Below are 13,882 nucleotides of genomic sequence, written 5' to 3'. Positions count from 1 at the left end.
AACCAGGACAATTGCAAGAGGATGTAAAATAGAAAACTGGTTACTAGTCTGCAGGACAGAACATTAGAAAGGGTGGCTCCAGAATTCTCTAATTGTCAATACTATTTCATTGTTAGAGCACAAATTTCAGTCTTTGCTGGAATACCTAAAATTCATAAATCTTTATTCAGTAAATTTCTGTTCATTGTATGGTACACATTGTTTTTGCTGCTTAATGTCCATTTCTTCATCCACCTTCATTTCGTTCTGAGGACCTCTGTCCTGTTAGATAGTCTCCTGTCAATCAAATCAGTCCTGTCTAGAATCTGAATTCCGAGCAGACAATGTACTGTGGCTCCTCATCAGATTGTTCCTGCTATAAATTTCACCATGTTAGCCTTCAATTGACTGATTCCAGCCCAGTTCTCTAGTTAACCATGGATTCTGAGAACTTGTGATAATCTCTTGATAATTCCCTTCTGCTGATGTTGACCAATGCAGCATTCTTGCTTGGAATCATACAAGACATTCAACCAGAATTTGGAAGTCCCTTTCCTATAGGACACATTAAACACAGGACTTGGAGACAACCTGTGTTTATATCTTGGATCACGATAATTTTCTTGGGCAAACTGCTAACCTCTCTGAGCTTCAGCTTCCTTGTAGGCATAATAATAGTACTGTCTCAAAGAACTATTCTGAAGACTAACTAATTAACAGATTCAAATACTAAGAGCACCTAATAGAAGTAAAGACCTAATACATATTAGCTTATAACGATAATACAAAGTAGATTTCTGAAACATACATAAGAAAAACAAAACTCATAATGCAAACGAGACATTTTATTGAAATAATTACTAAATAAGAAAGTACTACAGGTATAATTTAATAAAGGCATTTTAGAAATTAAATTATATGTTGAGTACTTAGAGAATTCAGATTCTTAAATTTTATTAAGGAGTTCAATATCTGAATTAGGAAAACGAAGTATAATTCCACAATCATTAAAATACTCAATTCTTCAAGGAATCTTCTCTGCTGTGAAGACTTGAGAAGCTTGTCTCCTGGCCTTGAAAGGGAATTTTAAAATGTATTAATTGTAAGCTAGAAATTAACTAATTATATTATATATTAAGTATTATTCTAAGATAAAAATAAAATCTGAATCTTCTTCAAGTAATGAAAATTCCTAAAGGAAAATTCCAGCCTCAAACTTATAAAATTAATAATAAACAGTTTTTTAAAAAGCCAAGCCATAAAGGAATTCAAGAACATTCAAAATAAAGACAAAACAGAATGAAATAAAAAGAAAATGTAATTATTTAAGGCATAATGAGTTAAAAGTAAAAGTGCTGGCTCACAGCGGAAAAAACAGGATGGGGAGAGGGGAAGAGAACAACAAAAGAGGAGAGCAATAGCGAGTTATAGAACCAAGAAACTTTAAGAAAACCGTTTCCCTCTACCAGGGGTAGATGAAAACTAGTATAGGTCTGTAATTCCAGTTACTTGGGAGACTGAGGAAGAAGGAGTACAAATTCAATGATACCCTAGGCAACTTAGTGAGACCTTGTCTCAATATAAAAAATACAAAGGGTTAGGGTTGTAGCTTGGTAGTTGAGCCCCCTGAGTTCAACTCCCAGTAAAAATAAACATATATATATATATACATATATACATATATATATACACACACACACATATATATATGCGTATACAAATATAGTAAAATAGGAAATACAAGAGGGTTATGTTCTTCTATAGTTCTCTGTCTCCTTTGCCTTTAAAGAGAAGTAAAACAACATAAAGTACTCAAATAGGAGCACCTTTCTTAAGATTTTGGGGCCTGTGCATTTTCTAAATTTGATGTGCTATAATTTAGCTTCAGTTCATAATACATGCAGGTTTTTCCATTTCTAGAAATTTTTTCTGTAACACATCACACATCACTTAAATATGAGGTATAAAAGCAAGTGGCAAGTCTAAATTCTAGAACTGTGTATCAACAACAAGCTCAAGTTCATAAAACAGAGCCTCAGGAATCCTGCAAGTCATATTTTACTAAAGAAGAATTATAAAACCACTATGAGTTCGGTCTATAGATTAAGATATATTTTTACCAAATTTATTGTTATGTTCATAACTCATATATTAAAATTAAGCTAAATATTATGAAATTAAATACTTTTATGAAGCTGTATAAAGCAATTGAAAGTTGCTTTTAAGTTTAAAAGAGGGACTGGGGCTATAGTGCAGTGGTGGAGCACATGCCTTGCACACGTGGGGCACTGGGTTCAATCCTCAGCACCACATAAAAATAAATAAGGATACTGTATGTTTATCTACAACAACAACAAAGTTTAAAAGATATCCATTCCAGAAACTCAGTGATATAGAAACAAATGCTTTGTCTACTTAATGAAACAGAATGAGATGTTAGGAGATACAAAGGGATAATACTAATTTTAACTAGAAATTTTAAAGTTTTTCCCATTCAAGCATCATACTTACAACTTTTTCCTCTGAAGAAAGAGTACCCTCTACTGCCACTATCTGGTATTGCTTATGCTTTAAATTTCCCACAAATTTCCGAAGTTGCTTGAGACTGCTAGCCTCTATGTCTTGCTGTAATAGTTTCTGCATTTCTCGAGAAGGACATCCAGGATCAAATATCAATAAACATAATGTTCTGTTTTTTCTCTCTTCAATTCCAACAATTGTCCGACTATGACCTATTAAAATATAAAGTAACCAATATATGTCACATCCACCTTCTGCTATACACACACAGATATTAATGTATATATATTCCTGTTCTCTGTATATATGAATATTGTATGGACATATATATGTGTGTTTAGAATATAAATACGGTCAGCCATTAACATGTCTATACCTGAGACCTCTCCTAATGCACAAAGTAATCAGTTCAACTTGCTTGTTCTTTAGGGGTTTTTTGTTCAATTTTAGTTTTCTAAAGGCTTCATTACAAAAAAATTCTGCTTCCACTCCACCAATTTTCCTTTCCCTTTCCTAGTCTTTTGATCCCCTTTTCTTTCCCTCTTCTTTAATCAAATTATCTTAAATAAAATGGCTTGAAATTGACTTTCCCAGAACAAAAATATAGTTCCTAAAGGGAAACAGAAGTAAATTTATATATACTAGATATCAATGGGGAGGGCTTAATCTCCTATGGTTTGTATTCCTATTCAATGATTATGTCTCTTTATTCTGTCAATTCAAATCATCCATTTAACAAACTTGATCAAGTATCTCTCTGCCAGGCACTATTTCAGCAGCAAAGAACATAACAGCAAACAAAACTGACAAAAATGCCTTACATAATAATAGACGCTGTAAACAAGGTAAAGAAGTGAAGGAAATACCAGTAGTGGGTAGTTGGGAAAAGGAGTTGCAGTTTTAAATAAGGTGGGGCCAGAAAATGCTTCACTTAAGTGACATAAGAAGAGTGAAGCAAAGAATGCTTCACTTAAGTGACATAAGAAGAGTGAAGCAAAGAAAATGACGAGCTGAGGATATGGCTCAGTGGTAGAGTACTTGCTTAGCATGCACCAGGCCTTGGTTTCTATCAATGATACCAAACAACAACAATAACAACAAAAAGAAAAAAGAAAGGAAAGAAAAGAAACAAAATCCAAGAAATGATGAGTTCCAAAGACCCTTAAAATGCCAGGAATATGATCCTTCATTACCCAAAAATGTACTGTAATGACCCAGTAGCTCTGAAAACGAGAGTATTGTCACAATATTCTCCCTCCTCCCTATTATCGGAAACTTAAATTGTCCAAAAGTGATAGACAATGTGTTGTCTTCCAAAGAACATTGTTTTATGAGTCATACTAACCTTGATGCTGGAGATAGATAGGAGGTTTAGATGTCCATACTACCTTGGAATTCCCTTCTCTCTCTGAAGAATAATAGTTCAGGATCCATTCAAATAAACGAGGGTGTGTACCTGAAGGACCAGTTGACTTGTGAAAATCAATAATACGGCACCTAATAAAAAAATTGACAAAATGGACTTTCACTGATGTAATTATCAAATACAAAAAAATTTTTAGATCTGCTAATTCTTTCTAGGAAGGAAGAAAGAAGATGATAAATTTTTATTATTTAACTGGAAAATTATTATCTTTGTGGGAGAAACAATTATTTAAATAACTGTTCACAACAAGATTTATGTCTGACCTAAAGGTTACAATATTTGCTGACATATAAAATCTCCTTGAATAGTAAATGAATATCATGCTTGATTTTTAAGTAATCAACACATAATCAGGACACAGTTTTTATTCTAAATTCTTTAACCCTGATGATCAGTTTAAAGCTGACTTCTGATTTTATTTCCTCAATAGCCATTTGTATGCACTAAAAATATACAGAATACTTTTAATTTTCTCAAATTCTAATAACAGACAAGAATATACATAAAGATCATAGGAACCTGTGTGTGAACCCACATCTGTCCTTTTATCTATCTCCTACTTGGCACCAGTTAATGATGGTGTGCCTCCGTCAAGAAAGGTCACCCTTGAGTAAATACTGGTTATAATATTCAACAACTATTTTACAAAGATCAAGTATAACCCAAAGCATTAACAGAATATCACTTCAAACCACAGCACAAGACAGCCTATTCTTGTCTCTCTTGGCAATAAATTTCCAAAATATCCAAATTGTACTGGTTGCTAACCTCTGTCACATTAAATTTAATGCTAAGAACTTGCAGCTAATTACTGAGTTTCGGGTGCTCAAATAAACTTATGGATAAACTATTTAGATGTAGGAACAGTGCTTTGGGGTCAGCAGTCTGATTTCATATTTAGATTTAAAATAGTGAATAGTACCCTACAGAGTATAATTTTATACAGAAGAAGACATTTAAACAGAAATTCAGAATGTATTAATAAAAAGGAATATGTAACTCAAATAGTAAAAGGGAAAAGGAAAGGCAATGATTAAGAAAAATTTCAGAAATCTTTTCAGGAAGGGAAGAAAATCAGCAATCAGCAATATTTATGCAATTATAATGTAAACTCTGTCTTTAATAGAAACCAACTAAGTCATGTTAGACTAAGAGTGAGCAGGTAGAACAATTTTTAAAAAAGCAATCGACACTGTCTACAACTGATAAAACAAGAAACAGCTAAAATGCACGTTATTTAAAAACAATGGGAGTAAAAATTGCCTGTGAAAAATTGGACTTGAGAATACAAAGAGCATGAGACCTAAAATAAGGTGCTGGTTTTCCCTACCTATATATATCTCTTGGATAAAAACAAAATTTTGGGAAAAAACAAAACAAAAAACAAACTACCAAACAACTAAAAGATATAGCAATGGCATTAAACTGAAATTTTCAGGTACATACTTTACCCTCAAGGAGGTCAGGAGTGTATATACTTCACATGCTCCAATCCAGGCCTTTGTTCCCTGTAACTTGTTATTAAGTTGAGAGGCCCCATGAGGATCAAAACCTTCCTTCCACGCATCTTCAATCATAGACTGAATTTTTGGAATGCAAGGAACTGACATACCTAAAATTATTTTAGCAAATAAAGTACATGACAGTTAATAAAGTACTGAACAAAATCACTTGGCAGTATGTCATATACTGTGAAGGAGTCCACAATATGGATTTAAGACAGTTATTCCTAATATCCACTACATAATTCTGTCCCTTCAATCAGATTTCAAGTTTCTTACGTAATATCCACTAAAGCACCACTTTGTTAAAGCTATTAATTATGTATGTTACATTTTAATTCACTCCATTTCATATGTGTATTATATCAGAGACAAGCTCAGAGTTCAGTATTTTCATACCTTTCAAGCATTCATCATAGGCATCATTTTGTAATAATGATGAAAGTAGCATTTGGAAATTTCTGTAACCACAACCCCAACCTTTGTCTCCTAAAGATGAATGAAAGTGATCCACTGCCAAAGAAAGCCACACATGCCTCACATCTGTGGCAGCATTCTGAAAATATCTATGAAGGGCTTCAATAATTCCTAAGAAAAGAGAGAAGATGTAGAAGGATTTGTTTCCACCATCATATGGCTCTATACCAACTCCATCCTCAAACTACATAGCTAAATCCTAACCATTCCATCTCTTTCTTTATCTTCTTACGGATACAACTTTAGTTCATGACCTTGCTTATTACTACAATCCAAGTTTCCTGACACTAGAAAATTATTTGTTACACTGAACTAAAGTTGTTTATATTTCATACCTCCACATCCGCAGGACTCAACACATAAAAGTAGAACCGTTGTATGAAAGCTTTCCTTGCGTCATTTTATAATATATACTGTTGGAGACCATTCGGTTCTCAACAATTTGCTCCCAACCAAAAACAATACCTCTCTATAACCTACAAAATAGTATTAGTTGATGGTACATGAAGCCTACTGCAAGTAATTCTTAAATTTACCTTTATTTCAGTATATTCTCCTTGTGTTTAGAATCACACAGATCCTTCAAGGATCAAATGGTACTGTTCTCAAGGATCCTTTTTTGGTCTTGTTTTTCTGAATAATCACTGCATTTATTTTTTGTGCCCTCTAGGTACTAGCCACATTTTGTCACAGAATACTACAGTTCTGTGCATATATTTTACATACTGTAAGGACTCTATAAAGTTTATGGGCAGGGATATCTTACTTACATAGCCCATACTTTCTTGTTTTTTTCCCCATACTTTCTTATAACATGTGGCACCAAAATGACAAGAGCCAAATGCTTTTTATTTGAATGATGGATATCCTAAAAGAAGATGAACTTTTGTCTTTAAGAAGGTAGATCAAAGGTTTAAGTGGTATAGAATTCATATAAGGAATACTATACTGCAGCTAAAATTAATGGAGTACAGCTATAAGAATCAATATACTTGAGTAAAGCAATTTGGAGCATACATTTTATATCCCATTATTATGAAGATTAAATGCATATAAATAGTATGTAATATTTATGGGGATGTACATATTTAGTAAGAGTAGTAAAACATCCATCAGATTAACAAGCACAAAATTAATGATAATGATTCCTTTTGTTGGGAGTAGGAATTAAAATCAGTGAGGGGTACACCAGGATTTAAAATACAATGAAAGAGTTAACAGCTTTAAAAATGTTAAAGAATGTGACAAAACATTCAGATTAAAAAAAAAAACACTGAGGGGAATAGTTCATATAAATATATTTTTATATAAATTTTTTTACTACCCTAACATATATACAAAAAAGCAATTTAAATAATCACTTGTCAGGAGAAATACATGCTTTGGAATAAGGCTGACTTGATTATGAATACTGGCTGGGCCAATAACAACTATATAACCTTGCCTTCAGAAAATTATTTAACCTAAGCGAAATAATCTCATGCAGAATATGTAACAATACACAAGAGGATGTTTGTTTCAAGGTAAGTGACATAATGTATAAAAAACCTTTAGAATCCAAAAAAATGTACTGAACATAGACTAGCTATTAGCTACAGGTGACTACTAAGCATTTGAAATGTGACTCTTCTAATACAGGTGTGCTATAAAATAAAAAACACATACTGGATTCAAAAGAATGTAAAAAGAATGTTAAATATCTCATTAATAGTTCTTAATATTGATTGCATGTTACAATAATATTTTTGGTACACTGGGTTTAAACTCTTAAAATGATAGAATTATGATGGTGCAACACAACTTTTTGACTACCATAGTACACTTTGAATTTTACATAGTGTACTTTAAATTTTGGTCTTTCCCTGAGCTGTGGATGTGGAGTAAGATATTCTCTCCAGATGCTGGGTAACAGCTGTGAGCTACAGTTCATAGTCAGTCATGACATTACAAAGATAAACTACTGACATCCTACAGGGTTCTGTATTGCTAAGCTATGATGTTCGGCAACTTAGGTGTATAAAATGCATTTTCAACATAAGATATTTTCAACTTACAATTCGTTTGTCAGGCCATAACCCCATTGCAGATCTAGGAACCTGGGCTTCTATAATTTTACCTGTGTCTTTTTACTTTTTTTTAACATGGCTCTGAAATATTTAACTCTGAATATGGCTCCTACTAGGTTTCTATTAGCATTAGTCTACTAGATGATTAGCACACTATTTGAACTTACTCTCACTTCATACCATATAACCTTGGATTGCGAAAATCCAACAAAATTAAATGATTTTATTACCTCAGTGGTATATGCAATATTAAAACTATGATTTTGATGTAAAAGTACCCACCAGAAGTTTTTGTTTTTCCATCATCAGTACCAAGAGCTAGCGATTCCATCATTTCAGCTCTTCTTCTGTGAAATTCAGATGGAAGCATCCTACCCTTATTTACTTCAATCTCCATATTTCGTAACTGTTGTTGTTTGTATCCTCCAGAATTATCTAAACCGTATTGTCGCTATTGAACATAAAAACAAAGGGCATAATTTTTATGTTCTTGTACATTAATGAAATGGAAACTTGCCAGTTTTATTTATTTGGAAATGTATATCAAAACATTCTGGTTTACAGGTTTTTACATAAATCAACTTAAAGATTTTTATGAGAACTATAGAGCACATGTGTGCGCCTGTGCACACACATGAAATTTTCAACTTAATTATTGAACGACTACTATGGCCATTCTCCATAAACAAACACTTTGTTTCCTTATAGTAGGGAAAACAGAGGTTCCGTCCTTCTTCTAAAGATACTGTAAAAGGCAGAAGAGTTGTGAACACACTACTGACGTTTTCAAGGAAATTTGTCAGTTCTTTTAATTTGCTGCCAAGCTGATCCGCAAAGACCTACTTAATCAATAACTCATTCTCCCAATCATGTTACATAGTAGTTATATAAGAAACCTCCATAAATCCTGGAAGTTTTTGGTACTGATAATGTTGAAAAGGTATTTTGCATTTTATATTATCCCCAAAAGACTTAGGAAAAGCCATTTTTTTTTCCTCCTCCAAATCCTGGTGGAAAAATGTTTTGTGAATAAATGAATCACTAGTAGAAACAAAATCTGAAATTAGATTTTTCCAAAGCACATTTCATGGAAAAATAGCCATGCGTGAGATATTGCAGAAAAAAAACAAGAGGTCAACAAATCTGGGAAAATTATATTTATAATGCATAGTGGTATATTAAAGGCTTTAAGAGGTGTAGTCAAACTAGTTTAATTGAATATTTTCAAAACTATTTGATTATAAACACTTATTATTTATACATTATTCTATAATACATAGGAAAAAAACTCTGTGAGCATTATTAGCCCAAATAACACTATGGTTCACAAATTAGAAATTTTAAAAAACTATGAAAAATATAAATCCATTAAAAATGTAACAGTCTAGCTCAACAAATATTAAATTCACCTAAGGTAAACACAGTTTCAATATCATTAAACTGCACTTTGTATTACAAATGGTTCTTTCTAAATGCCTAAAATTACAACCTATAAAAAAATCTAGAACTCAAGAGTCATTTTTTCTAAGTTACCATTCATGTCTAAGTATTTATACAAGTATTTAAATTCTAAGTCTCAAGTTTCATAATTTCTCTATTGACCTACACAGGTTTGAATCAAGACTTTACCGCCTAATAACTGTCTAACTCTGGGCAAATTACTCAATCACTATATTTCCATTTTTTTTTTTCAATCTGGAAAGAAAATTGTGGTGCTGAGAAATGAACCCAGTGCCCCCAAATGCTGGGCAAGCGCTCTACCATTGAGCCACAATCCCAGCCCAAAAAATGTTTTTAATAAGGGCAAAAATAATAGAATAAAGTGTTGAAAGCATATTTTAGAAATAAGAACTCTACCAAATCAAAATATTATAACTGTTATTAATCTTTGCACCTGCAGTTTCTGAAATTCTTCCATTTCTTGTCTTGATTCTTCAGATCTCCTCTTACTGTCTTCTTCTCGTTGAAGTTGGTGAGCCAATTCTAGATCACCAGAACACTGGACTCTATCCATGCCTATTAGATATTTAGTAAAATAATGTTAAGAATAAAATAACTGGCAGCTCGGAAGACTATGGCAGGAGGATTATGGCAGAGTTCAAAGCTAGCCTCAGCAAAAGTAAGGAACTAAGCAACTCAGTGAGACAGGGTCTCACTATATTAAAATACAATATAGGGCTGAGGATGTGGCTCAATGGTCAACTGCCCTTGAGTTCAATCTCCAGTACCCTCCCAAAAAATAAAATAAAAAAAATAATAAAACTGCCCAAATCAAAGCTTACTATCAATTATTTTTTAAAAAGTTACTGATATTGTTTGTCATTTATTCATGATTGTGATATTGAACCATGGAGTACAATTCTGGCAGAACTCAGAACTCCTTTTGCTAAGGAAATAACCTCTATTTCATCAATACCTAATAGTCATTGACTGTTTAAGCTGTAACAGGTGTTTTTCATTATCTTTATGACAACCTTATGAAGTAGGTTATTATCTACTGAGGAAACCAAAATTTGAAGAAGTAATACTCTTCATTAATGTTCCTTAACATAAACAAGGCAGATTGATTTTTCAAAGAAATAGTAAGGATAGGGAGAGAGGCAGTAATAAAGAGCATAAAAATTTACATTTTCAAAGTATAAGTGCTAAATAATAACTTACAGTTTGGCCTCAAACAAATTATATAACTTTTCAACATCTTGCCCAGCCTTCCTCTCTCCTAGTTTCCTTCAGATGCCTTGGAGCCAGTACCTTGTCACCTTGACACCATGTTTTTAGTCAGGGTTCTTGAGAGAAATGTAACCGAGAGGGGAGGGAGGGAAAGGGAGACAGACAGAATGAGAATATGTATGTGTATGTATACATGAAGGGATTGATTACAGGATTAATTCACATGATCACAGAAACTGAAAAGTTCCACAATATTTTGTAATCTGGAAAACTAGAAAATCCAGTAGTGTGGCTCAGTCTAAGAAGCCAAGAGGCTACCTGTTATGGTTCAGATCTGAAATGTTCCCCAAAGGCCATGGGCTAAAGATTTGGTAATATTAGTTGTGATATTTGGAGGTAGAGCATGTCCCAGTTGGAAAAGGAAGGAGGTCAATGGAGGTGGGTCTTTGAAGGGTATGTTTTTATCTCTGGCCCTTTCTTTCATGCTTTCTTTCTATCCACTTCCTAGCAGCCAGGAGGTGAGCAGTTCTGCTTTACCTCGTGCTCCCCACTATGATGTTCTGCCTCATCTGAACAATAAAGCCAAGTGATCATAAATTGGAACATCTAACACTATGAGCCAAAATAAATCTTTCCTCCTTTAAGTTGACTTTATTAGGTATTTTGTCACAGTGACGGAAAGCCAAGTAACCCACCATCAAACCTGGGATACTAAGGGTGCAAGGTCAAGTTCAAGGCCAAAGGCTCAAGAACTCTAGAAAGGCCACTGGTGCAAATCTGAAATTTGATGAACAAGGGCAGCAGATGGACAACTGGCTCCAATGAAGAAGAAAAAGGCAGAAAATTCCCCTTCTTCAGCTTTCCTGGTCCATCCAGGCCCATGGTCAATTAGATGGTACTTGCCCACTTAGAAGGCAGGTGTTCCCCACTCAATTCATTGACACATGCCTATCTCCTCTGGAAATATTCTCACAGGCACACCAGAAGAAATGCTTCACCACTTGTCTGTGCATTCCTCAATCCAGATAAGTTACCATCTCCCAAATTGATGGCTTAATTATGTAGCTGGAAAATTCTTTCTTTTCAAACCTCTCAGCCACTGCTATATCTTCCTATTTGGTTCCTCTTTCCATTCTTGGAATATGCACTTGGTGATTAATTTTTAGTCTACCTTAACAAAAGATACAGTGATTTGCTTGAATCATATCTTTATTTTATTACCCACAACAGGCTTACATAATATATGTAATCATAGAAAGCCTATCATAAACACAATAAGAATTACCAGATAGTCAACTTCAAAAGGGTATTTTTTTCCCAGTATTCCCTTACAATCTTGTCTAAGGGAATGCAGATCACCAACTGAAATAAGTGGTACAGAACCATCAGGATAGCAGACTATTCTATCTGTACTCAACTAACTTGCACCTAGGGGCTGGGCTGACTGAACAGATTTTGCTGTGCATGGAAATCATTGATTCTGGTACTAGGCTCATGATACTGGTTACTAAGAAATCTTCCTATTACTGGGAATTATCTATAATCCTTTAAAAACAGAAATAGAATAGAATACAATTGATTTCTTTTAGGGTCTACTTTATGTTTTCCTTCAGCAGGTTTGAGAAACTTATATAAGATACCTTCATGTCTAAGGCACCATAATAATTACTTAATGTCACAATTAAAAGTGACAGAGAACAGAAGAAAACTTTTATAGAGTCATTATTAACCACTAAATAATTTTAGAAGCTGGGGTGAGCAGCTGTAAATGTACTGGAAATGACTTTCAGGTTACGCAGTTCATAAACATGTTGAAAATTATTATGTGCCATGTGGCAGCTTCCTAGTTGACAATTTCTGGTGGCCAAATGCTAAGTTTATTACTTCTAGCTGATAAAAGAATGCCATCAACTTGTAAATGAAACACTTTCTAAATAACAAAGTTTAATATTCATTCTCTCAAATGTCTGAACCTTCTAAATATTGTTGGCCCTGAGCAAAATCCAGGATGCACAACCCTAGTTTGGATGTTGGTCACCATGGTTCATTCATCCTTTACAACATTTTGTGACATATTTCTAAGGAAAAAGTTACAGACAGATAAAAATTATTTAAAGGAACAAATTTATTTTTAAATATTATGATTTCCCTCACCCTATATAACTAATATGAAAATTAGATGTGTCCCAGGAAGCAGAAGTTAAATCAAGACATTTTTATCGTTCACACATAAACATACCTTGTCGAATGCTGCTTTCTTCTAAATGCAGGTCAACATGTTCCTGGAGAATATCGTAATTTGTACAAATGAGCCCACACATAGGGCAGTCATAGAATGGCTGAACACAGTCTGTATAAGAGACATAATCCAGTTTCCTTTTTAAAACTTCAAGACTTTTCATTCCATGTTAAAGACTATATACCACTTACTAACCATATAAATAAAAGCACTTTGTGGTTAGGTTAAACATGTCTAAGTCTATTCCCTACTACTCTCATTATATAAATAAAAACCATTTGTAATTGGATTTAAAAGTTATTTTTCCACTTGCAGGATCAAGATGAAGAACTGAGCATAGTACAAACCTTTTATCACTCCAAAAAAAAAAAAAAAAGAAAAGAAAAAGAAAAATAGTAATTAGCTCTAAGATCTTTAACCAAAAGAAGAAACATGGAAAGGAAAACCAAAGCTTAAAGTAGGGCCAGTCTAGACATAGAATTTGGGGATAAATTCTCAGCACCAATAGGTGAGATGCTGAACTCAAGCATCCAGCAGAAGGCTGGGAAAAGGGATAATACTGTCTACTTTGAAGAGATGAAAGAAAAGGATCCACCTGACAGCACTGGAGATAGATAGGTCTAGCTTGCCCAGAAGAGATGTAGAAGAAGTACCTCTGTAAGACTCAGACCTAGAGGATAATGGGCACAAAAGAGGAAATGTATTTGTGTATATATAGAAAGAAATCACTAGGCAATCCATAAACATAAGGCCTGGTTTGAAAGTGGTGATTGTGAAATACCAAGGTGAAAGAACCATGAAGCTGCTTCATGGGGAGGGGATCATATGAGGGAAAACCCTCATTAAGTTGAATAATTAAATGTGAATTACAAAAGATATTCATAGGTCCAACGTTATTAAGGTTTGGGTATGAGGTGTCCCCCAAAAGCTCCCATGATAATGCAGAAATGTTCAGAGGGGAAATGATTGAATGGTGAGAGCCATAGCCTAAATAGTCCATCCT

General features: G+C 33.7%; 1 protein-coding gene across 2 annotated transcripts; it reads right to left on the bottom strand.

Annotated features, from left to right (window-relative positions):
- Nucleotides 1-881: 881 nt before the first annotated feature.
- On the bottom strand, nucleotides 882-12,985 carry LOC143402372 (zinc finger-containing ubiquitin peptidase 1). Of its 2 annotated transcripts, XM_076859811.2 has the most exons (8): nucleotides 12,880-12,985; nucleotides 9,865-9,986; nucleotides 8,253-8,421; nucleotides 5,827-6,015; nucleotides 5,372-5,537; nucleotides 3,845-3,996; nucleotides 2,491-2,711; nucleotides 882-1,051 (listed from the first exon to the last, which is right to left on the bottom strand). In XM_076859811.2, exons 1-8 carry the CDS (start codon nucleotides 12,959-12,961, stop codon nucleotides 1,004-1,006), a joined length of 1,149 nt encoding a protein of 382 aa, XP_076715926.1. In that variant the 5' UTR covers nucleotides 12,962-12,985; the 3' UTR covers nucleotides 882-1,003. The 2 variants fall into 2 exon arrangements, with proteins under 2 accessions (XP_076715926.1, XP_076715925.1); XM_076859810.2 differs by lacking the exon at nucleotides 5,827-6,015 and having other exon boundaries at nucleotides 12,880-12,974.
- Between the last annotated feature and the right edge of the window lie 897 nt (nucleotides 12,986-13,882).

Source organism: Callospermophilus lateralis, chromosome 6 (genome assembly GCF_048772815.1).
Source record: "Callospermophilus lateralis isolate mCalLat2 chromosome 6, mCalLat2.hap1, whole genome shotgun sequence".
In the NCBI taxonomy this organism is placed as follows: domain Eukaryota; kingdom Metazoa; phylum Chordata; class Mammalia; order Rodentia; family Sciuridae; genus Callospermophilus; species Callospermophilus lateralis.
Note: the sequence above shows the minus strand (reverse complement) of the source record. Positions and strands in the feature narration are given on the sequence as shown.